The following is a 24,668-nucleotide window of genomic DNA, read 5'->3' on the forward strand; positions in this document are numbered from 1 at the left end:
CACCCTCTTCCGAATGAGCTCCCTTGTGGAGCAGTCTGTTCGAAAGTGCATTATTAGCCTCCCTTATCTGGCTCGTAGCCCGGATCGGTCCCGTGAGGACTTCTGCTTTTGAATTAACATATCATTCAATACTCCATGAGTATCGATTCATCTGCGATTTCATCTGGCTTCCAAGATGGTTGGCCGAGACTATCTGTGACTGAGTGTTGCGGGCGGACGATTATCGTTTCGTCGTTTCTGGTGGCTATCTATAAGGCTTATTATGAACAGGGTCGATCTTGTAGGTTTTCTGGCTTTGGTGAGAATTCTCTGTTAAATTACCATGTTCTAGGGAGGGGGCGCAGAGATGACAGAAATGATAAATCTTGATGGCAATGATAGTATCTGATACAGAGCTTTATCTTTGGATACTCTATGGCTCTGCGCTCTGCATTTAAGACACAACCAAGTAGGTAAATGGATGAAGTAGGAGGGTCAATCTGTCTACATCCATGGGAAGCTTCTTCCCTTCCAGAAGACCGATAAACTGCAGTGGTACTGCGATGTTCGCGAGGCAGGTTGACGAGGTGGTTTTATGTCTGGAGCAAACGACTTGGGCCACCTCTTTAGAGGATAAAGGTCTAGAGGATATGGCATGGGCATTTTAGTCTTTCTTCTACAGTTGGTCACAGTGATGCTTATGCTGTGAGGCTGGAAGAAAGCGGCCTCTCCCAACTTCCAGTGTACAGATTAATATGTGCATTCCTTTCGCCTTCAATCTTCTATCCTTCTCGCTTGGATAAAGTTCGGATGGCTCCACCCTAGGCCGAGATCCACTTTCTTTTTGATTTTGATCTTATCGGATCTTATCCAGTAGGCTTGGACTCCAAAATGTACTCCGTACTGCATATGTATGCTGTGAACCAATAATGGTGTGGGAAAGAACATATTCCTGTTGCGGTTCATTTCTATTAAGATCAAATCATGAAAACTATACTATCATATCCAGACAATCTGTTGTTTCCCATCCATTTCATATCCATCGTAAAACTCATAAACCCCAAACCTGACCATACCGTAGCAAACAAACCCAAACCAATCGAAACAAGAACAAAAACAAATGAAACCATTATTCACATAAGCATGAAGACCATAATTAAGAATACCTTGTCTCCTCCCCGTCACTCTCACTCAAACTATCCCTCCGTCTGCCTCGTCCGCCATCACGGCGGTATCCCTTGGTCAATCCCGGGATTGGATGGTGGTAGCTCCTGGTCCCGCTCTCGTCCTCGGAGTATAGGTTCGAGTTGAATTCTGACCGCGAGCCGAGAGATGACTCGGTGTAGTGGCCACCGCCGTTGCTGCGGCGTTGCTTGCGGGGGTAATGGCTATCCTGGCGGGACGATGAAGACGAAGATGTAGGCGGAGGCGGGTTGCGGCGGCGTTCACGACGGCGGTTGTGGCGACGGGCAGAGGGTTCGCGGATACGACGGTTGCCAGTGTCGCGGGGATGGTAAGACGGATCACCGGTGACTTGACTCTCGGTACCAGGCGTGAATGAGAAATTGCGAGACTGGCGCTGACTCTTGTGGCGTGCCGCAACTGGCGGAGCAAAAGCATAGTCCCGGACTTCACTCATCTCACTCTGATTATACTGCGTTGGCGGCGCAGAAGTATCATAATCACTCCCGTGATACGTCCCCTCAGCCTCATGGTTAATCCCACCAACCCTCGCGGCCTTCTCCTTCCGATAAGCGCGCACATCCTCATCTTCATACTCCTCGCCATTCCATGACTGCTCCTCAGCACGCTTCCGCATGAATCGTCTCTTCGCGATATCCTTCAACCGCTGTCTCCTATCTCTTCCGGTCTTCTTAGTCAGATTCGTAGCCGTATCTGCATACCCGAGTCCACTCTCCGTGTACCCATCACCCTCTCCCTCCCAGTCACTATATCCCTTGCCCACGACACTCCCGCCACCAAGCTTCGTGCTCTTCGTAGCATTACTCAACGTCTTCCCGTCCGGACCCTTCCGTCGCAGAACAGTAGACTTGTACTCCTCCCAATCGCCCTTGCGCCACTGGAACCCGCCGTTTTTCGCCCAGAAGAAGAACCAGATCCCCGCTATGACGAAGGCGGCGCCCAGAATCGCAAATAGAGCGAGCAGGCCCTGCATGTTGATGTGGTGCGGGTCGACGGTGCCTTTGCCGGGGACGTAGGTTTTGTCAGAGCGGGCGGTGATGGATTTTCCATTTTCGGTTGAGGAGGTGTCGATGTCACGCTTGGCGATGTATATGTCTGGTGATGGTGATGGGGATGCTGAAGGCGAGTGTGAGAATTTGTGGTCGAAGAAGACATCCCCCGGAATGCCGGGGAAGTCCCAGACTTGTTGGACGGGAGGCATGGTTAATTGGTCGCTGTCAAGAGCGCCGAGCTCGAGACCTAGAGATCTGGTATGTGTCAGGAACGTGGTGCATTCCATGGTTATCTCGGATAGTTATCTTACCAGTGAATGCCAAATCGTCAAGTATCGTCAAGGATGATCGCTCGTTCTTCAAAATTGACGGTAAGCAGCGTGCTCTTTCGTAGCATCAGTGATACAATTATTCTAAGAAGAAAGAGGAAAGAGGAAAGAGAAAGCCGCAGAGAGCACCGCCGACCGGCGAAAATGCGGTGGTTGGCATAAATGGGAGGCTGGGATGACGCCGCCTTGTTTGACAATCGGCGTTGCGTGGGCAACTCGCTGACTCAGCGGTTAGGGTTTCAGGTAATTTAACTACAATATACTTGTAGAATAGTTATCATGGGAAGTAGACAATAATATATGGTCTATAATGGGTGTTGAACTCATTCGTTACTCTAGCATATAAACAGGGTATTGGCACAACGTCAAACAGTCAAACACTCAGTGCAACGCAATGATACAATCAAGGTGCAAATCTACCGGAACATCGCTGGAACAGGACACAAAGTCAAAAACGAAAAAGCAGGCCGTACAGTCAATCATGTCAGTCACAAGCAGAAACAAATAGCGAGCGATAAATCAAGCGACAGAAAAGAAGCAAGCTACGCAACACGGCAACAGTGAGGAAAACCAACGAGACAAGTACATGGATTGTTAGAACCAAAATCAGAGAAAGCCAAAGCAAAACAACGTAGAAGACAGGCAAACCAACGACAGCAGAAAGGGTATATCTCTCCCCCCTTCGATTCTACCCAAACATCGTAACAGAATCATGATCATGAACATTGTACACAGCACGCTTGACAAGGCATCACACATAAAACAAACACCGAATATAAGCAGAGCAGATGAAAGAAGCGGCAGGAATGAGAAAAATGACAGAAAACAAACCAAACAAAATTAGACAGTCATGCAGGTCATCAGAATCATACAATCATGTCACCGTGATGGACGCGATTGATCAGAGTTGTATAACCCGCCCTTGAAACCCGAAATCAAACGACGTGAACATGGAAATAAATGCAAAACCTCTTCGCAGCGCCTTTTTCCTTTTGTAGAAACAAGGAAAAGAAATTGTATCACAGACGCTTTTGCTTCTTTTGTTCGAAAGACGAAGCCCGACCCAAAATCACAAAACTTTTTTCTTTGCAGAATTTTTATCTTTTTCTTTCCCCCATATGACCCTTTTTGATAAGTAAAACGAAAAGAAAGAACCGAAAAGTGGACAATGAAAAAAGCCTAAGCCAAGAATCGGCCAGTACCATAGGTAGACCGACTAGAACGGCGACTGTGGTGCCGTTCTGATCGGGGCCTATCAGGCCTATCACGAATCTGTCGAGGCGCAGGGGCGGGTGGCTCAATTTCCCGCCGAGCAACGGCTCCCGTGTAGTCAGATCCCCCGGAGGTCAGGTATTTCTTGGGCCGCTTGCCCTCGACGCTGAGTTCAAGAGCTCCCGTGTTGTTGGTGCGCAGGTTGATCTTCTTGCTGTTCATGGACTCCTGAGTAAAACTCATGGTGACACCATTCATGGTCATGACAAGGTTCTTGTCTTCATCCTCTTTGATGGTGTTGACGTTGTTGGTGCCTGCGTTGCTTGCGCTGTGCGTACGGGCATCGCTGGCACGGCTGCTGTTTGAACGGCTCTTCTGGCTTCCGCTGTCGCTCTCTGCTCTTGATGCCTTGGTTTTGTACAAGGCATCCTCCGTCAGTGGAACGGGCACGGCTTTATGGCCCTTGGACTTGGATGCTTGGTATTCCTCGGCTTCGCGCTGCTTGTCCACAAGGTCGCTAGCAGCTTCGTCCGCGTCAATATCGTCAAACTCAGAGTCATAATCGTACACGACCTCCCGACGGCGTCGAGCACCTTCGACGGCCATGCGAGACGGACGAGCAGAAGAGTCACGGTAGGCGCGGCTGGACCGCAGGCTACGGCTGCGCTCCGGGATGAGATTCTCTCGAGAGCGTCGGTAGCGCGGCGTGCGAGGTGGCGTGTAATCACCGGGTAGCGCCGCGTCCATGTCAGTCATGTCGAAAGTCGACCCTCGACGGCCATGTGTAACGGCATTTGTACTAGCGGGCTTCCGCTGCAGCTCAGGGCGTTTCTGGATAATCTGTGGGGAGGTCTTCTTGATCGGAGGTGGGGGCATGCGATAGTAATCCTCATCGGGATCGTAGGCAGGCGATTGTGGGGACATAGGAGCACGGGAATCCCGCGAGGCGACACGGTCCAGGGGTTCCCCATCGTCGTAGGTTGGGGTGGGCGGGTCATAGTCGACCATGGGCGGGCCGTACACGGATGAGCGACGGTCCCTCGGGTACTCCCGTGTGGTAGACATGGAACGTTCCCGACCGTGCTCAGCGGGCGGAGGACCGTAGTCCGCCAGAGAGTAGAATGGCGGTTGAGGGCCGTAGTTGGCAGGACCAAACGAAGGCGAATTCGCGTACGCCGAAGCAGACAGCGGGGGACCATGTTCATAGCGGTTCATATTGTAGTAGTTGCTGACACCATTGCTGCCACTGGCGCCGTTTCCAGCGCCGGGCATCATTCCGTGAAAACTCAACGGTCGGCCATTGGCATGGTATGAATTGGAGCGATTCGAACGGGCGGACGGTCGACTACTGGAGACATGGACATCTGGAGCGCCCGGTGGTGGTGGAGGTGGAGGTAGAGCAGAGTATGAGGAGGGGTGCTGCGCAGCGGGCATAGGTGGTGGCGGCGGTGGAGTCGGGTGCTGGTATTCTGGCAAAGCCTGTGGCTGCGACATATAATACGGATATTCAAGGGGAGTCGAAGGACCAGATGGGCCGGCAGAATGATAGATGCCATTTTCACATTCCCAGCAAGTACCGGGATAGTGACGGAAGTGGGTGTTATTTTCCTTGGGTCGGGAAGTGGAGGACGACCGATTGTGGGAAGAACCATGGTAAGGCCCTGGAGGGTACGATGGGTTGGCCTGCATTTTGTCGCGACCCTTGGTATTCTTCTTCTTTTTCGTAGTAGTAGTATTGTTGATGGTAGGAGGAGGAGGGGGAGGAGCTGGGGTGTTATTAGTAGTATTTATCGTGGGAAGACTGGTGGTGGTGGGCGGCTCGGTGAAGACGTTGGCGCCCGACGGGACCGACTGAGAACTGGTGACAGTGCGACTAGAATAGCCGGAGTCACTCGCGTGGTCGAAAGGGTGTGATGGCCTGTAGCGATGAGCCTTTTGCTGCTTTTGCTGGTATTTTTGGCTCTGTTGCGGTGGCTGTTGGGGAGGAGGAGATGGTGGTGGCTGAGGAACAGACACCGCAGGAGGAGGGGAAGGAAGAGGAGGCGGCGGAGGAGCGGTGCTCTTTTTGATGTTGGCGACCTGACGGGTTTCGGGTAGGACAACTTCACTGTCCTCGTCGAACTCCTCACAGAATGCGACCAGAGGCGCTTTTCCGGACATGGCCGGTTCTTAAGTATTTAAGAATGTGATCTGTAGCTGTAGGGGGGATGTGTGTGTTTGTGCGCTGACAGGGACCGGACTACGTGGTGGACTCAGATGCGCCGGAGGGGGAGGGGAGAATCTTTTTTATCCAGTCGGTTCAGCAGTCCACACGCCCGATTTGACGAGAAAAGATATGCAGAGAAAGATCAAAAGAATAGAAAGCAGAAGAAGTGACCACTCAGTGGATATCTACTACTCCATCGGCGGCCAGCGAATCGACCGTCCATCCACTCAGGTTAGGCTGAATTTTGATGCCACAATCGGATGGCGGCAGTATGTAATTAAACCGATGCAGTAAGATAAGCGAGGAGAATAAAATGAAACAAAAAGAATGAAAGAAGAAGAAGAAGACGAGATGAAAAGAGGAAGGATAGAAAGAGAAGAGAAGAGAAGAGTGAACAGAGAGAGAGAGCGGCAGTGGATATAAGACAGCAGAGAGGGGTTTGTCACTGACCACAAATGATACACATTCGAAGAGCAGTTCAAACAGTAATTCTTTACTTTTTCTTTTTCTTCTATTCCGTACACTTTTCTCTCTCCTACTCTTCCCCTCCTGCTATGCCCGATGAGGGGCTCTCTATTCATTAAATGCACGACATGAGATTCGGATAGTGTGTTGGCACTGGGTCCATCCATAACCTTGTCTATATTCTGTCTTCAGTATTCATCTCTCTCTATATTCAATCTCAACTTCGATTCATCTACTTATACCACTAACCCCTCTTATCCTTTTCTGATATAACTACTCCGTATTATACCCCTTCTTATTCTCTCACTGATGCCCAACCTCATCGCGGCCCAATCATAATACCACATCCCCACTGCAGAAATCACTCACTCGACTCAAATACCGAATTGGGTCAATCTCCTGCTTAGATCTTGTCGCGGAATAATGGGGATGCACTCCGGATTGTTTAGCCATTGGTCCATCTATATTACTTCCACAGTTCCCGTTCCTACAGACTACAGAACATGTACTCAGTCGTACATCGTGCTCCGTACATGACTGACTGCACGAATATAATCCACCATGTGATTAATGATTATCCTAGCTCCTCCGTACTAACTATACAGACGCTACAAGTACAGTACTACGAGTGCTTTACACGTGCATATTCATCCTTGCACCATCCCCTGCAGCGACTTTTCTTCGCTGACATTCCGTCAAGCTCCCCTCGCTGACAGACGACATCATCCTACAGCTCTCACTCCAGCGCGGTATGCAGAGTGCCGGCCAATGTGCATCATGACGACTTTGGATGCATGCTGCAGCGCTAGCTATGGATTCCCTGCTCTGTATTCGTTTGCTAGTTTGCAGGGTGGGGATCTGTAGTAAAGTTAGGTACCGTTGGACATGTCATATATTTCCTATCGGCATGCAATTCGACTCAATCGGCTATTGTATGGAGTAACTTGAAGGCCATACGTCACTTGGACCCGAGTAGTACAGGTAGAGTGAGTCATATACTAACCTAGTTCGCACGGTGTCTACAGTTGGTTAGCTCATGCAGTGTTTGCATGCATCCCGACCATTTGGATAAGGGTCAGGTTCGCACTACCACTAGCTCTTCGTTCATACATGATGGAAACTAAGCCCGAGCTGGAGATGACCCATACTGAACGATCGTCTCTCCCGAAACCTGATACATTCCGATAAGCTGTTCATCCCACGTTCATTCCCTGCATCCCCTGCAACCCAATTCGACAGATCACTTGATTACTTCAGGGCTACGAAGGGGGCTAGTGTAGCTTTGCGGTCTCTAAGGACGCTCGTCGTTTACACCCAACTTCATGGGCCCGATGGCCTCAAGTTTGCATTACCTTATTCTCGATTCGACAAACAAATCGCATAAACTATGCACGGAGATAAATTTCGTCAAATATGTCATGTAATCACAATTAGAGTAAATCAATATGCCTGATAGGATCAATATATGTTTTCGACTGCTACATGGCCAAAAAATACCTGACGGTGGTCTCACGAGCTGCTGCTAATGCATTTCCACTTCCGCCATGAACAAGTTACAATGCGTATCATGAATTTCGAAAAATGAACCAATGTATTGCCTGGTTATACAATTTAGTACCCGGGGCTCTGAAGATTTCCATTGCCTGTCTCTCTGAATCCAGGAGTTTGAATATGCCGCGAGATCTTCGCATATTTACTAGCACCACCTTCACAGGACCATTGATATGGACCTGTTCATCCTTTACTGTATTCATTTATGTCCGATGGTAAGGCGGGCCATCATTCCGCCGCGGTACATAATGTCCACTTAATATAGAGTGGAGTGTGCTTTGTAGCCAACTGATGTGCCAACGGAAAGCTCTTGAGAAGCCTGGTAAGTTGAGAAGCTTTTGACTGATGCCTGCTATCGCGGCTTGGTCCAACGGCTTTCAAAGCATTCAACACTGACCATGCGCTTTAGATTGCATCTCTCGACAATAAGCGTCTGGACAAGTCAATTGAGCCGCAAAGTCATTTGAAGTTCGGAATTTGTGACGGCCGTTGACCTGATAGCGCACAATTCATGTTGGACAGTAAATCAGAGAGATTGACAGCTGAGCAAAGGATTGGCTTCGACCGGAACGTGGGCGAATGCCAATCCTCACGTATCCCTGATGCGGGTTTTGTTCTCAACTGTCTGAGTGCATCAGATACTCAGCACATGGGTTGACAGATGATCAGCTTCTCTTGTCTCTGGGGTTCAATATGGTGCTGGAGGCGCGTCGTGGCAGCCTCTTCCTTGCCTGTCTTGGCCCCGGGCCTCGTGATCGTTCATGACTGCCATGAATTCTTTCCGCTAATCCACTAGGGCACATAATTGGACTTCTCTCGTTTCATTTCGGTTACCCTGACATCTTAGCTGTCGCTGCCAAATGTGCACTCATAAATCATAATGCCTGAGGTGTTAACGTAGATCAACCTTACCGAAATAGACTAGCGTCCGCACCAGACAGCCAATCGCCGTCCGCACGCCTATAGATAGGCAACAAGAGTATACAACGCCGTAAAGACTGTAAGGACAGGTAAAGAAGGAATCGATAGCTCAGTTTGCAAATGTGTTAGTCGTGAGTTAGGTCCTCGCCTGGACGTGGGGCGTTTTTGTTTTCCTTTTTCTCTTTTCTTATGCAACTTTTTGTATGGTTCATCCTCTGTTTTTTTGGCTTTTGTTTCTAGTATATTTGTACACCAACGTCAGGGCTAGGGACAAATAAAAAAGAAAAAAGAAGAAGAAGAAGAGAATTATACGGGCAGCCGGGAGTCGAATCCGGTCCTCGTGGGCCTCTAGACGCAAGCGCTGTTCGCTGAGCTACAGCCCGGCCCTGGATATTGATTATACCCCTTAAGTGGCCCGTTTGTTTAAAAATGTGTTACCTGAGGTCATACGACAAGAAATTAACACTCCTGTACACATGATACCCACAAGGAATTAGTACGAAAACATACCGATGAGTTGCATATAATTTGTATATAATAGCCAACGGTCTCGACGGGCATCCTAATAATATCTGCGACGCAATTGCCAGAATCACCGTCATATCAGGTGACGAAAGAAAAATGGTGGTAGAGTCAATGGACTCTGTGACAGGCGATAAAACCAAGCTTTGAAAATCTCGAAATGTTTTGGGAACAGGGAGCAAAGTCTTCTGGACATTGTAATTAGCAATGTTAGTAAAAGACTTGATACCATTGGTAATCCCAATCGTTTACACTGTACCCCACTTATAAGGCCACTGACATCCATAACGTCCCAGTGGGTGTACGAAGGAGAGAGGCTCGTGCCTTTCTTGTCCATCACCGTTCGAGGTAATTAGGTCAATATTCTCCCACAGGTGGCAGATTCGCTGGAGGGTTCAAGTTCGGTATTCCCTTAAGAATCTTGATCGGTGTTTCAAGGCGCCAAACCGTACATCACTAGTTCCAACAATATCAGCATTTCAAATCGGCTTTACCTGCTGTATCTTCACAGAGACTGTAGAGACTTGTGTGTCTGTGACCTATGCTAGGGGTTGTAGCCATTTCTCCTTATACTTTCGCTGCAGTCACCATCATTTCCTTCCGGATTTGGTATCCCATATCGTGGCCGTAGAGTAGATGTTTAAATGGTGATTAAAAGTCAAGTTGACTTGTTCTTCTGATACCGCGGAGTTGGTTATGGCCTGACAGGTGTGCTATGACTTCTATTTTGCATCTAGACTTCTGGAGCAGTAGGAAATTCACTCTATTGGATATTCACTGCCATATACTCGGCAATATCTTTTTTTTTTTTTTTCATTTTGAATTATTGGGAGATGTGTGCATTCATCGCGTTCACTTCGGTTCTGGCTCTGACAGGGACCCAGCCCTACCGTGTATTTCGAATTCGCCAAAAATGAAAGTCTTTATTATTAGTATACTAAGTAATGTAAATGTATATACCTCTCCTTTCCCTGCATTCATCCTCCTCTATTGCCATCTCCACATACCCTCCACCATTAACGCCTCCACACCAACGCCAACCATCCCAAAACCCGATATCCCGCAATAATGCCAATCAAGATCCCAACCCACTTACCCATATTCCCTGTTCCGTATCCGTACTGCTCCAGCACCCCTGTTCCCCTTATCAAGCACTGATCCTCCAGATCCGTACTATACATACACCGACACCCACCCCCACAACTGTAATTCCTCCTCCCAAACTCATTCACCATCATCCCCTGGAACACATACGCCTGGTAGTCAATATAATGGAAAACGTAATGCCAGAAGGGATTGAGGATTGTGATGGGAACGAGGAACCCGCCGACGCTCATCCAGAGGCCGTTCGCGAAAGCGACGACGGCGAGCGAGAGGACGAAGTTGGGGAGGAGGGCTGTTACGAATACGACGAGGGATTCGGCCGCGAGGAGGTCGAGGAAGAGCCAGAGGACCCAGGTGAAGAAGGCGGTTGCGGTGGGAGTGAAGTTGGAGAGCCAGTAGGCGACGATGGAGAAGAGGATTGCTATTATGACTGGGCTTGTTAGTAATGGTATAGAAAAGATGGGTGGGGTGGGCGTACAGAGGAATGGGAGGCCAATTATAAAGTTGGCTAGAATGAATGGCGTTGCGCCATAGAGGCCGTTGGCACGTTCCTTGACGAATGTTGCGCGGTCTTCGAGGAAGGCGGGCACGTATGCGACGGCCATGAAGCTCATGAAGGCGGATCCGAAGAACTGATCAGTTAGCAAGTTTGTCACAGCTGGCTGGTGCTGGTACGAGATACTCACAATAGCATTGGTGAATGGTTGGATGTGCTCCTGGGATGTGTCCAGTCGCAGCCAGACGGTGCCCATCATAATCGCCAGACCTGTCTTGTTAGCTTTAACACATTGACGTGAAATGCATAATACGTACCCAGGTACATCGCAATGCGAATACCATACGCCACCACATCGCGATAACTTTTGATAAACGCGCGATGAAAAAGGGACAGCGTGATCCATGCAATCCCCGGACGGTCACCGGCGTTCATGATCGGCTTCCCTTTTTCAGACGGCTGGAAGGATTCGATACTGCTCGACTCTGTTTTCCGCAACCAAGCATCCTGGATCTTTTCAACCCGGTTCTCGTCGGTGTTGGAACGTCCCGCAAAATCGGAGCTGACGAGATCGAGCAGAAATTCAGCCGGGTTGGTGTACATGTCCAACGGATAACCGATGCCGGCGAAGTAGGGCTCAATTTGTTTTATCGGACCAAAGTAGCAGGTCCGTCCTGCGGACAGAAGCAGCAGCGTATCGAAAAGCTGGAAGGTACTGGTGGACGGTTGGTGAATACTCGCGATGATGATGAGCTATACTGGTCAGCTGGTCCCAAGCGTACTTAATTGAAGTGAAGACCTACATTGTTCGCTTTCGCCAGCTCCCGCACATACGAGATAACCTCATAGCTCGCCGTCGAATCCAACCCACTAGTCGGCTCGTCCAAAAACAAAATCTTCGGGCAAGTCATTAATTGACTGGCAACACTAACACGCCGCTTCTGTCCACCCGAAATTCCCTTCCTTATAGGCGTCCCGATCAGAGTTTTCGCCTGATTCTGGATCCCAAATGCGTTGAGCAACATCTGAATCCGCTGCTTTCTCTGACCCTTGCTCACAGAGCGAGGTAGGGCAAGGTCCGCCGCGAACTGCAACGTCTCCCAGACATTTAACGAACCAATAAGTGCATCTTCTTGCTCGACGTAGGAGGCAAGCTGGTTGAAAGTGGTATCGTCGACCTTGGTTTTGTTCACGTAAGAGTCGCCGGTGGTGTTTTTGTGGGCTGCACGGCGGGCGAGGACGTTGAGGAGGGTTGTTTTGCCGCTGCCTGAGGGGCCCATTAGGGCGACCAGTTGGCCTGGGGAGTCAGTACTCGTCTATCTTTGAAGTTTGAATGCCCTACCGGCTTGGACATCCCCGCTGATGCCTTTGATGAGATCACGATCATTGACGGAGACGGTTATGTCCCTGAACGAGAGGGAGTTCACCGTTTCGTTGAGAAGGAACTTATTGTTGTTCTCGACGTCGTTGTCCATTTTCTTACTTGCCAATGGTGTCGACTGTATGCGTCTAGCCCCCTGTCTAAATAGGCTGGTAATCGCCGTTCATATGGACCATATACTTCGGGGACTGACCGGGGACCTTTGGTCGCCGAAACACTTCGGGGTCAATGGACTTTTATAGACGCCGATTCCTTAACATGAATGTTATGATGGAATGGGAACGCTTCGAGGGGTCGTTAGGTTGCATTGGATCTCAGCTGTCAGCATCAAAAAAAGCAATATGCGATAGTTTGGAGTGTCACGATAAGCTGGAAGTTTGTTTGGTATTTTTGTTCTCTGTTTATGTGGTCCTAATCCTGTGATATGATTGTATTTTAGACAATAGGATTATCAATATTATAATCATGCTACTGGAGTGTGATGCTTCACATCGTATCGACATGTATTGTGCATATTCTATTGGAAACATAGATCTCAAGGCCCCACCGTTCGTGCGGAGCTCCGCCATCGAATAATAAATGATATCCGATTCGGGCTTCGTCGCTGAAGCGTTACCGTGCTAGTTATCGACTAAGGAACATATATTAACAGATGTTGTAGCCATAGATGCACCGTAGTGTCAGCTTATCCCGTCTGGGATGTATCATGTGGAGACGTCTCGGAAAGATATTGGGCCACTTAGACCACATGGAGATATATTTGAGATTGTTTGAGCCTATTGGAATATTTTTGCAGTAAGCTTAAAGATAGATTATGGTAGCTCGTGGACGGTTGAGTGCGTGTTTAGAACTGTATATTCATATGGAACACAGCTGTTCATCCCTGCCGGCGATATCTCGACAGCTTACGGGTCCTCGGATATGTTTGCAGATCGATCTGACCCATGAGATATTGAGATCTCTGCTGTTATCTCAAGATATTCCGTAGTTTGGACAGTTTGTTCACAGGAGGCGTTCTGAAAAGCATGTCTTGGGCCCCTTGAAATTCAAAGTCCGCTGCTCCAATAACAGACAGCAGATCGATCTAGAATCGACGATTACCCGGAGGCTCTTGACGGCGCCACTTTGCCTCGGGATCTAAAGAATTTTCTATGGATTCGACACCTGACCATCACCTGACCATCACCTGATTTCACCTGATTTCACCTGATTTCACCTGATCTCACCTGATTCGTATACCAGTTACCGTTTGCGGAACGACCACCCCGGTTGCGGCTCACCGGACCGATAATAGTCCGGGAAGGGTTGACGATCGCACCCTTTTGGGCCCGCTTAGTCCGCGTCAGCCGAGTGGAGCTCTGTCAATAGCCAATAAGCCTTTTGGTCCCTGGTGCTTGTTTCCACCTTGACCAATGGATGGCCTCCATCTCCGCCAATGATGACATCGACCTATTTTTGTAAGGTCACGTGCGTAAGACTTTTTGTCAGGGCCACCGACCGAAAACGGCAAGTAAGTGTGAACGTCGGGCGTGTCAGGGATAAGGGGCGGCTCCGCAGCAGGAACCTCGCGCATTCCTCTCCAACTCTCCGACACGCTTTGAATGACATCTTAAACCGCATCGCATCGCATATCGTGTACCTTGCAGCAGTGCATTCTTCGTTGATGTATTGCTCTGGTCTTGGCATTGCGCTATAGATCTGGACTCTGGAAAATTATGAATTGGTTTCATTGGTTAACAATATGGGCTGCATTTCTCCAGGCGGGGATATCGCATGCCCTCCAGCTGAGCATTGACGATGATGGTGCGTCATCTTTTCTTTTCTCTGTGCTATGCGATTGTCGCAGAAAGCTGATATCTTACTCTCGCCACAGATTCTATCAAAAGCGCCGCCGAACAGGCCGCACATGGAATGTTCATGTGGTATTCCGGTAACGAGACCGGTCAGAATCCCGGTGCATTCCCCGAGAAATGGTGGGAAGGTTCAGCCTTGTTCATGGCCGCGCTGCAATACTGGAAGTACACCGGCGACACGACCTACAATTCCGAGACCAGTCAGGGTTTGGAGCATCAGTCTGGTGACGGGGGAGACTACATGCCGTCTAACTACAGTACCTACCTGGTAAGGCGCAAAGGGCGACCTCTGGTGGCGATATTCTGACACATTGTGTAGGGAAATGATGACCAGGGTTTCTGGGGTCTGACCGCGATGCTTGCGGCAGAGCTGCAATTCCCCGATGTCGAAGATGGGTTCTCGTGGTTGTCTCTGGCGCAAGGTGTCTTCAATACGCAGGTTGCCCGATGGGATACGACGTCGTGCGGTGGTGGATTGCGGTGGCAGCTTTTCACCTACCAAGCCGGTTATGCGATGAAGAACACAATCTCGAACGGTGTTCTGTTCCAGCTCTCGGCCCGACTTGCTCGCTACACGAATAACCAGACGTACGCCGACTGGGCGGAGAAGATCTACGATTGGATGGAATCGACTCCTTTGCTCAACGAGGACACATGGCATATCGCTGATTCTGTCGACATCGATGATAACTGCAAGAGCCCGGGTGATAACCAGTGGTCCTACAACTATGGAACCTTCATCATGGGCTCCGCATACATGTACAACTACGTAAGGCACCTCTTCTTTCCCCATTTCAGACGAAATGCTGATGGCGATGCATAGACCAATGACGACAAGTGGTTGAAGCGCGTCAACGGTTTCTTGGGAACCACTTTCAGCACGTTCTTCCCCAAGAAGTTCGGCGGCAACACCATGCAGGAACCTTGCGAACCGCTCGAAGTGTGCAACAACAACGAAATCCTCTTCAAGGGTCTTGTTACCTCCTGGCTCGCGTATACCGCTCTTTTCATCCCATCTACCAAGGACAAGATCCAGCCAAAACTCAAGGCATCTGCCGAAGCCGCAGCCGACTCGTGTGTTGGTATGGGTAACAACACCTGCGGTGTGAGATGGTACCAGCACAAGTGGGACGGATGGAACGGAATGGAAGAGCAGATCATCGCTACGAACGTGTTCACGTCCAACCTGATCATCGAGTCCAATGACAAGGGCCCCGTCACCTCCGACACTGGTGGTGACAGTAAGAGCAACCCGAATGCTGGCTCGAGCAGTGGCGGTGGTGATGGCGGCCAGACGCTGAAGAAGATCACCACCGGTGATAAGGCGGGCGCTGGTATTTTGACTGCTCTGTTTGTTGGCGTGTGGGTTGGTATGGTTGCATTTATGATTACTGGTGCTGGTTGATCTGTCTCTTGATTTACTTGTATTTTCTTTGATGCCTCTACTAAGGCCGGATGCGCTGTGTTTATATAGCCTTGCTTGTACAGTTTATTTCATGGTATTTGTCGGTTTTTGTTTGGGTATATTGTGTGCTGTTTTATTTCTATCAACTTATCTTCTTCGCGGAGCAGATCGGAAGGTGTTTGTGAATGTACATACTGTACTAATACCAACACAAGAGGAACTTGATTCTCTGGACTTTTTGCTGCTGGATACACTAAATGTCCCTCTAGTATATGGCTACGATATAAGATATCATTGAACTCAACTAAGGTTAGATAGTGCTCTAGCGCCGAGGCTTATGGAACGTTTCATTCCTGGACTAACAAAATCTCACCGTCATTACCATACCAATATGTCGTTGGTCAATCCGTCCCAAGGACGTTGATTTTGTTAGGAACTATCCAAAAACTGGCCGCGAAAAATAGCTGCAGAGACATGGCCTAAATCGAGGCCTTGCCTCATTAGCGACTTTCCCTAGACTTCTCGACTCTCCCAGCATCGTTTATATAGGTCGGGCTTGGAAGCCCCCGACACCGAGCTTGCTAGGCATATCGGACCCTCACACCCCGACTGGGCGTCCAACGCCCGACGGGCCGAGTGGGGACACCTTATCTTGTAATCTAACGGTTGTTGGGCTATACGAACTAACAAGACGATTATCTATCATGCTCTGATTTTGGTACCTGAGTGGCCAACAATCGACATCATCGAAAGCTATGGTCTGGGAGAAACGTAGCACTACTAGCCAAAGCGAAGCATTCGTTCCAGATTTCTATCTCCAGTCTTTTTTCTACATTCGACATCACCAACAACGATGACCACTGACAGAGCCCATAAAACTGTCGGAATTGTCGGAGGAGGAATAGCAGGGCTGACACTGGCGCGGATGCTAGAGCTTGCAAACATCCCTTACTGCCTTTGGGAAGCCTACAACAGCTTTATGCCTTCAGCCGGGGCAAGCATTGGTCTAATGCCAAACGGGCTTCGCATCCTGGATTAAATAGGTGTCATTGGCGAGCTGGATGTTTATGCAGTCCCGCTCGAGTCGTGGGAACATCGGGATGCAGAGGGTCGGATCCATGCTACCTTTACCTCAATGTCTCAGTATGCAGAAAAGCAAGTCTCCTCCCAGCCTCTGCATATAGAATTTTCTAACGCGACGTGTTTATGTCTCTCCATTGTAACAGATTGGGATATGTTGGCTTCTTTATGGAGAGACAGCGGGTGTTAGAGGTTCTTTACAACAGCATCGTGGATAAGAGCCGGCTTCATACCTTGAAGCGTGTCACGGCTGTCAGGAGCACTGATGCGGGGACAGTGGTTGTTGCTGCTGATGGGAGTGAAATGAGCTGTGATTTTGTGGCTGGCGCTGATGGCGTGAGAAGCGTTGTGTGCCGCGGAATCCAGGAGAGATCTGTCAGCCACGAAAAGGCTAAGGAGCTATCACCTCTCCTTATGGCTCACCGGAGCGGAAGCTGACAAAATGACTAGTGGCAACATCTTTCAATGCCAATTACGCATGTGTGTATGGGATATCCAACCCAATTTGGGGTATTGGTCCAGGGAGAGCTCTCACTATTTACCGGCCAGGGGTCTCCCTCCTGATATTTAGTGGTATCCATGGTGACTTGTACTGGTTCATGTTCCAAGAACTCGAGAGCCTGATTGAGTACAAGGGCGCACGGAAATTCTCTGACGCCGACATTTTTGATTTATACCGTCATGACACAAGTCACGCAGGGTGTCGTATTTCAAGATATCTTCAAGCAAAGGCGCACGGCAGTCATGACGGCGCTAGAGAATGGGTTAGCAGATCCATTGTTCCACGGAAGAATGTTCATCATGGGCGATGCTGCGCACAAGGTACGTCCTTATCGAAACCCCTCCTTCCGTGGTATTTGTTTCTAACCGCATCAGATGGTGCCTGACGCGGCCATGGGTGCAAAACAAGCCATTGAATCAGCTGCTGTCTTCGTGAACATGCTCCATCGTACTCTTGCGTCCCAGGGCAGGGCTACGGTTCATCTTCCACATCTTGCATATCTCTGTCTGATGCAACCTCTTGCCTGGAGAAGTATACCAGACGACATCAAGACCGATTAGCTGCCGCTATAAATCTTGCAAATTCAAATTGTCGAGGTCAATTGAAGATTGGCCCGGAAAGTGAGGACTTTTGGCTCAAACTGCCCTCCTTGACGAACGAAATGTGGTTGCATAGGGCACTGGAATCCTTCAGCGGGGCAGAAAAACTAGAGGAGTGGAAGTACAAGAGCGATAGGTTCACGTCTATACGGCCACGTCTGACAGTATCCAGCGGCATCGGGGTCGAAAACTGTAGTCTTGGGTCTGATTCTGTGACTGGGTCTGTTGACACGATTTTGAATATACAGTAATAGTTAGTGGTTTGGCATAATCTTGGGGCTGGATGGCATGCACTGTCCTGGGCTGAGATGCACATAAGAAGCATTTGGTAACGAAACTCCATGATGTTGAAATTCTTAGATACTCGTTAAACCAACCCAGACCGGAAGTCACCAAGGTTCCGAGATCCGCTGAGTCAGTATGCAGTAACGGCTGCAAAATTTGGGCTAGAGTATCTCCGCAATCTACACTAGACGGCAAGACACGATTATTTCCCGCCCCGTGGACATTGTTGATGCCTATGAGGGCTGTCCGGTATATCTCCGCCCAACGTCTAAAGATCGTCATCGAGTTGTGACGACTGTTCGGACATTCCGACTTGGCCTCGCCTTGCTGCGCAGAGTATGCGATTGAATGCACGTATTTTATATCTCAAGTCCAACGAAGAGGCATACATTCCACAATCGGTGAGCAATACCCCGAGTGCGCTCAATTAAGCCCCGGCGATGTCCAGATATACTCGACTGGTGCATATTGAAACCTTCGGAAATTCCGGGCTGACGAAAAGCACGTGCCAGAAACCGGGGATTCCCCACTGATCGATGGCCGCTTTCCTATTCAGGTCAGGGATAGTCAACCCTGATTTCGTCAATTCATTTAATTTGATTCTTTTAAAACTGCAGACGCCATGCGCGAATCTATTTTTGACATACTGACGGTCCAAATTATTCTTCACTCCCTCAGTTGGCACAGAGATGCGTACTCTCACATGGCTCGAGACCCTGCTGCTGGCCCCAGCAGTCTTGGGCCGGAATGACTACGGTTCGTTTGAGGACCCGGTCAACCACGCACGCGTGAAATTCCGATACTGGCTCCCCGATGCGAGCGTGGACGCCAACACCGTACAAAGTGACATCAAATCAGCTGGGTCGATTGGAGCCGGTGGCGTGGAGTTCCTGCCGCTGTATAACTATGGAGGATCGTTGGCGCCGCCGCCTGAGGGGGCTGATTGGGCAACGTATGGCTTTGGGACGCCGGCATTTAATCAGATGTTCAAGGCTTCGTTGAAGGCGGCGAAGGATGCGGGGATGGTGTTTGATTTTGCGTTGGGACCGAATCAGGGGCAGGGAGTTCCGGCTGTTACTACAGATGAGGGGTTGCATTGGGATTTGGTAGGTGTATTCATGCGTGCTAAAGGGGTGCAAGTGCTGACGAAGAAAGGCGCCGTTCAATGCAAGTGTCCCTGCGAATGGATCCTACAGTGGCACTGTTCCTGGATGGGGTGCGGGCGAGCTAGTTGCGCTCGTTTCGGCAGAGGTTTTGTCCTCACCGATCATTCACAATCCGGCAAGCACTACTTTTAGTACTCCTTCGACGAACTCTACGCGTCTAGTACTACGAAGCGATTCCCTTACGGACCAGACAAACAAAGTCCAGAATGATGGGACCGTGAACCTGCGTTTCAACGCCACTGGCGCGGACTATCGTCTTTTCGCATATTATCAGTACCAGGATCTTGCGAAGAATCTTGACATTCAAACCAATACTACGGGAACAATCTTCGACAACGGCTCTTATACCGTGGATCACTTCAGTTCTCGCGGTGCACAAACGACCATTGATTTCTGGGAGAAGCATATCCTCAATGACACGGAGATCAAGCAGCTTTTGTCGGAAGTCGGGAAGTACGCTTGGGAGGACAGCCTTGAAGTTAAGTCCAATATCTCTTGGTCGCCTTCGCTACCACAGCGTTTCCGAGAGATAAACGGATATGACCTGCGGAAGTACCTACCTTTGGTTCAATTTGGCAACAACAACCCTGGTGTGCAGCCATCCTATCCAGGTGATCTGGCGTGTGTGCTTGATTCAGAAGATTCTGGGAAAGGCTTCGTCAATGATTATCGGGAAGCCTTGGCCCAGGGATATCAGGATTACCTGAAGACATTTACATCTTGGGCTGAGGATTTGGGCTTGGAATACTCAGCACAAGTCTCGTATAACTTCCCACTGGACATGGAATCAAGCATCGAGTACGTCAACGCACCCGAGTGCGAGAGTCTAGCCTTCAACGACAACATCGACGGCTATCGCCAGTTCGCTGGAGTCGCCAACGTTGCCCAGAGACAAGTTATCTCCAACGAGATGGGTGGTGATCTGCGAAAGGCCTTCAGGCTCACTGTTTCCCATTTGCTGTGGCAGATCAACAGTGCCTTTGCAGGGGGTGTGAATCAAGTTGTTTTGCACGGTCAGACCTACACTGGCAACTACTTCGAGACAACGTGGCCGGGATACACGGCATTCTTCATGCTCTTTTCTGAATCCTACAACGACAAGCAGCCTGCATGGCTACACAGCTACCCCGAGGCAATCGCCTACACCAGTCGAAACCAGTACATCCTGCACCTGGGACAGCCGCGGACAGACGTTGCCTTTTTCAACAAGGCTTCTGTCACGGATCCGCAGGTGGGCACCATGTACACTGGCCAAGACCTCATCGATGCTGGATATACATACACCTATCTATCGCCGGATAACTTCAACATGACCAACGCACGCGTGGCCGACGGCCTCCTCGCACCGGAATCACCAGCATACAAGGCAATGGTCATCACCAGCCACCAGAACGTCACCCTGGACGCCGTCAATCGACTCCAGCAATACGCACAGGACGGACTACCCATAATCCTCAGTGGCGGTCTACCCGGATACTACGCCTCTAGCAACGCCGCCGACGTAAGAGCCGTCTCTTTAGCCTTACAAAAGCTCAAGAACACCAAGAACGTATACAGCGTCGGAACCCACGAGATCGCGCAAAAGCTAACGGCCCTGAACCTCGCCCCTCGCGTCCGCGTCCAAACAAACGGCACCTGGTACCCCGTTTTCCGGACCGACAACGCCACGGACTACGCGTTTCTATTCTCAACAGCCAGCAGTGTCTCATCGGGGAGTATCACTGTGCAAACCACCAAGACGCCGTATTTCTTCGATAGCTGGAGCGGCAAGCGTGCGCCGGTGCTGCACTACCAGATTCAGAATGGCAATTTGTCTATTCCACTCAGTTTGGCTTCGAACCAGACAGTGGTGTTGGCGTTTAGCAATGAGCTAGCTTCTGAAATCGACACACCATCCGCACATGCCGTGCAGCTCCCGCCGAACGTACTGGGATACAACTACACCAAATCAAACGGTCTAGCCCTACACGTCGCTCCTGGTTCATCAAGCACTGTCAAACTCTCCAATGGCAAAACACACTCCCTCAAAGCCAACAGTACCAACACCAGAGCACCATTCAACCTATCCAACTGGACCCTAACAGCCGAACATTGGGAAGCACCATCCAACTTCTCAAACGCCAGCATTCCCGCCGTGAAACACAACACCACGCACCACCTCCAGGACCCTTCGCTACCCTCCTGGCTCGATATCCAAGGCCTGCATAATACATCTGGCGTGGGGTACTACACAACGACATTTACCTGGCCATCCAGTAGCGAAATTACCGGAGCATACATTTCCCTCCCACCAGTCTCCCACGGCCTGCAAGTCTCCATAAACAACCACCGCCTTTCAGCGCTGGATTTCAGCAATCCCACCGCAGATATTGGGCCTTGTCTGATCTCTGGGACGAATAAGGTTGAGGTTGTCGTGCCGACGGTGATGTGGAATTATATCCGCAGTTTGTATGATAGGATTCGGATTGCCGGGTCGGAGCCGATGTTGAGTAGCACGGGGCCGTTGCCGGAGGATGTGGAGAATGGGTTGGTTGGGGAGGTGAGGATTTTGCCGTATGTTGTTAGGAGGGTTGATGTTTAGCTGTGGGGTTGTATATATTCGGTTCGGGGTGGTTTGTTTATGTATGGGTTTTGAGGGGTCTATTGTACTTAAGGCCCATTTTGGTACGTTTTCTTTTCCCAACGTTGTTTAATAGATCATTATTGAACCTAGGCAAGAATCGTAAATTCGTGATGAAGCTTATATAACCAGGATAGCAGAAGAAAGGCGTTCATTCATCTATCCAAATCACTATAGAACATTGGGATTTAAAGGAAATCATACTTTTCGCTTTTTCAATTGACACGTTCACACGTTTCACGTTCACATCCTAGACCATCGTTAGTATTACCATCACCCAAAAAGGAACCAAAGGGAAAAGAACATACCGATCAACAGGACTCAACCCCACAATCCGCATACCATTATACAACACCTGGCGCGCAGCCTCGTAAAGCATCATCCGCGCCTTCTTCACCTCCTCCTCACTACCGACAACCTTGAGCACATCGTAGCTCGAGCTGAGCATGTGCGTCATCTTGAACAGGTAGGTGAGGATGGTGGTGGGTTCGAGGGTGCGGGTGGTTTGGAGGAGAACGTCGGGCCATTGGGCGAGGTAGCGGACGAGGTCGATGGCATGAGGCTCGGTGAGGAGGTCGATGTTGGAGTCGCCGAGTTGAGAGGGGTCGAGGCCGGCTTTGCGGGTGATGGAACGGAGGCGGGCGTGGGCGTATTGCAGGTAGGGACCTGTGTCACCTTCGAAGGAGGTCATGGCGTCGAGGTTGAAGTCGTAGCCGTTGATGCTGTTTTTATTAGCAAGGGTTAATGGGAAAGAAAGGGAATTGGGGACTTACCGCTTCCCGCTCATGTCCTGAACCATGACGGAGGTGATACCCAGGATGTCGGCGGTGGCCTCGGGGTTCTCGATCTGCTCGTACTTCTCGGGGTTTTTCTTCATAACCTCGTGCATCTTGTCACGGACATCGCCCAGGATGTCATCCAAAAACTTGACGGTACCCTTACGGGTACTCATACCACGGACCATACCGAAGTTGACGTGCTGGCAGCGGCTAGCCAAGTCCTTGTGGCCCATGAGCTCAGTGATCTTGAACAGCTGAGCGGTATGGAGATCCTGCTGAGCAGCAATGACGTAAATCATCTTGTCGAAGTGGAACTCCTCGTCACGCTCAACGATAGCACCAATGTCACGGGTCAGGTACAGAGGAGTACCGTCCTTGCGAACAATGATAGCCTTGCCGAGCTTCTTGGCACCGTGCTTGGTGAAGTCGACAATAACGGCACCGTCCGACTTCTCAGCGACGCCGCTCTTCTCCATGGTCTGGTAGGCAGAGGTCATGCTCTCGTTCTTGACCTGGGACTCTCCGGAGTACACGTCGAAGTCGATGTTCAGACGGGCGTAGGTCGACTTGTACTTTTCGATGCTGAGTTCACGGAAGCGCTTCCACAGGGCGAGAGCATCCGGGTCGCCATCCTCCATGCTCTTAAAGTACCGACGGGCCTTCTCATCCTCGCTGGCATCGACCAACTTCTGCAGCTCGGCCTCCTGAGCAGAAACATCCTCGCTCTTCTCCTTCTTGGCCTTGATCTGCTCCTTGAGCTCCTTGATCGGCACATCCTGCTCAGACACAATGTTGTTGACCTTGACATACACATCGAACAAGTGATTGATAGGATCCTTGGTGAGCTTCTCCTCGTCACCAAAATACTTGAACCCATTTGCCAGCAGACCGTACTGCTTACCCCAGTCACCGAGGTAGTTCATCTTAATCACATCCCAGCCCATGACGGTGTGCAGGTTGGCAAGGAAACCACCAATAATGGTACTCCGCAGGTGACCCGCGTGGAACGGCTTGGCGATGTTGGGCGACGAGAACTCGACGATGATCTTCTTGCGGCCCTTGGAGGGGTCCGCGGGGTCCCGCAGACCCTGGTTTCCGTTTGTACCATAGGTAGCGCGGTCCTTGAGGATGCGGCGGAGGACGGTGTGCATCAGCGGCTGCGGCCGGAAGAAGAACTGCAGGTGCACGCCGGCAACGCTGGGAGGCTGGACGAGGTCGGACTGGGGGAACTTCTCGGCGAGCTCCTTGCCGAGTTCCTGCGGGTTCTTTTTGATTCCGAGGGATGGGATCTATGCATGTTAGCTTTCCGTGCGAGATGTACCAATATCCTCCGATATGAGCATACCGGCAAAACCAAGTCACCCTTGTCCAGGGTACTCGTCCACATTAACCGAGAGTAGATCTTCTCCGCCTCAATACCAGTGCCCTCGCTCAGCTTCTCTGCAATATGTTCGCGATAGATATCAACCGGGTTCAGCGACGGAAAGCAGTTGGCGAACTTGGAGGTCTCGGAGGTCGACTGGAGGGACAATCCCTCCACGGAGATGGGAAGGTCATTCGAAGCCATGGCGACCGTACGTTTAGAGGTACCGAATGCTCGTCGAGAGGATGCGAAGGAGAAGGAGGGGCGCGCGGAGAAAAAAAGTCGATAACTGGAGCGCAGAAAAGTCGGGATGGAGGGGCAACAAGTCCGGGCGGAAACAGTAGTAACACTCTGCAAAGCGAAATATCGGGCCCCGCTTACCACTGCACGACCCATAAAATATTCAAGGCAAACGAACCACAAGCGAGAAAAAGAACCCAATTTCCTCTTTTTTTTGGAGGGTTTTTTTGGTTGACTCAATGCGGCGTTCTGCCGGGCGGTGTACCATGTCATATGAGGTCATGTGACATCTACACGTGCGGGATATTACCCTAGCCCTATCTGTATCAGTGACGTCACACTAGGCACCACCAGTCATCGATACGAGGTGACAGCCCATGCTATAAGGCCTGTTTATGACTGTCATCTCAAAATG

General features: G+C 50.1%; 8 protein-coding genes across 8 annotated transcripts; 4 read left to right on the forward strand and 4 right to left on the reverse strand.

The window, feature by feature from the left end:
- Positions 1-1,135: 1,135 nt before the first annotated feature.
- ACHE_50471A (uncharacterized protein) lies at positions 1,136-2,383 on the reverse strand (the record flags this gene model as incomplete). Its single annotated transcript, XM_043280192.1, has 1 exon — positions 1,136-2,383. The coding sequence occupies one exon, from the start codon at positions 2,381-2,383 to the stop codon at positions 1,136-1,138; it is 1,248 nt and encodes a 415-aa protein (XP_043137795.1).
- Positions 2,384-3,682: 1,299 nt separating this feature from the next.
- ACHE_50472A (uncharacterized protein) lies at positions 3,683-5,875 on the reverse strand (the record flags this gene model as incomplete). Its single annotated transcript, XM_043280193.1, has 1 exon — positions 3,683-5,875. The coding sequence occupies one exon, from the start codon at positions 5,873-5,875 to the stop codon at positions 3,683-3,685; it is 2,193 nt and encodes a 730-aa protein (XP_043137796.1).
- A 4,521-nt stretch (positions 5,876-10,396) lies between these two features.
- Positions 10,397-12,455, reverse strand: ACHE_50473A (putative ABC transporter; the record flags this gene model as incomplete). The annotated part of the gene is made up of 6 exons (XM_043280194.1): positions 10,397-10,905; positions 10,963-11,116; positions 11,171-11,250; positions 11,298-11,733; positions 11,784-12,277; positions 12,323-12,455. 6 exons carry the CDS (start codon positions 12,453-12,455, stop codon positions 10,397-10,399), a joined length of 1,806 nt encoding a protein of 601 aa, XP_043137797.1.
- Positions 12,456-14,076: 1,621 nt separating this feature from the next.
- On the forward strand, positions 14,077-15,619 carry ACHE_50474S (glycoside hydrolase family 76 protein; the record flags this gene model as incomplete). Its single annotated transcript, XM_043280195.1, has 4 exons — positions 14,077-14,164; positions 14,235-14,482; positions 14,534-14,983; positions 15,038-15,619. The coding sequence occupies 4 exons, from the start codon at positions 14,077-14,079 to the stop codon at positions 15,617-15,619; spliced, it is 1,368 nt and encodes a 455-aa protein (XP_043137798.1).
- A 1,135-nt stretch (positions 15,620-16,754) lies between these two features.
- Positions 16,755-17,137, forward strand: ACHE_50475S (FAD-dependent oxidoreductase; the record flags this gene model as incomplete). The annotated part of the gene is made up of 2 exons (XM_043280196.1): positions 16,755-16,762; positions 16,846-17,137. 2 exons carry the CDS (start codon positions 16,755-16,757, stop codon positions 17,135-17,137), a joined length of 300 nt encoding a protein of 99 aa, XP_043137799.1.
- A 243-nt stretch (positions 17,138-17,380) lies between these two features.
- ACHE_50476S (uncharacterized protein) lies at positions 17,381-17,761 on the forward strand (the record flags this gene model as incomplete). The annotated part of the gene is made up of 2 exons (XM_043280197.1): positions 17,381-17,521; positions 17,576-17,761. The coding sequence occupies 2 exons, from the start codon at positions 17,381-17,383 to the stop codon at positions 17,759-17,761; spliced, it is 327 nt and encodes a 108-aa protein (XP_043137800.1).
- Positions 17,762-18,774: 1,013 nt separating this feature from the next.
- ACHE_50477S (uncharacterized protein) lies at positions 18,775-21,832 on the forward strand (the record flags this gene model as incomplete). The annotated part of the gene is made up of 2 exons (XM_043280199.1): positions 18,775-19,191; positions 19,241-21,832. The coding sequence occupies 2 exons, from the start codon at positions 18,775-18,777 to the stop codon at positions 21,830-21,832; spliced, it is 3,009 nt and encodes a 1,002-aa protein (XP_043137801.1).
- A 282-nt stretch (positions 21,833-22,114) lies between these two features.
- Positions 22,115-24,409, reverse strand: ACHE_50478A (arginine--tRNA ligase; the record flags this gene model as incomplete). The annotated part of the gene is made up of 4 exons (XM_043280200.1): positions 22,115-22,121; positions 22,180-22,593; positions 22,645-23,939; positions 23,996-24,409. 4 exons carry the CDS (start codon positions 24,407-24,409, stop codon positions 22,115-22,117), a joined length of 2,130 nt encoding a protein of 709 aa, XP_043137802.1.
- Between the last annotated feature and the right edge of the window lie 259 nt (positions 24,410-24,668).

Source organism: Aspergillus chevalieri, chromosome 5 (assembly GCF_016861735.1).
Source record: "Aspergillus chevalieri M1 DNA, chromosome 5, nearly complete sequence".
Classification (NCBI taxonomy): Eukaryota; Fungi; Ascomycota; class Eurotiomycetes; order Eurotiales; family Aspergillaceae; genus Aspergillus; species Aspergillus chevalieri.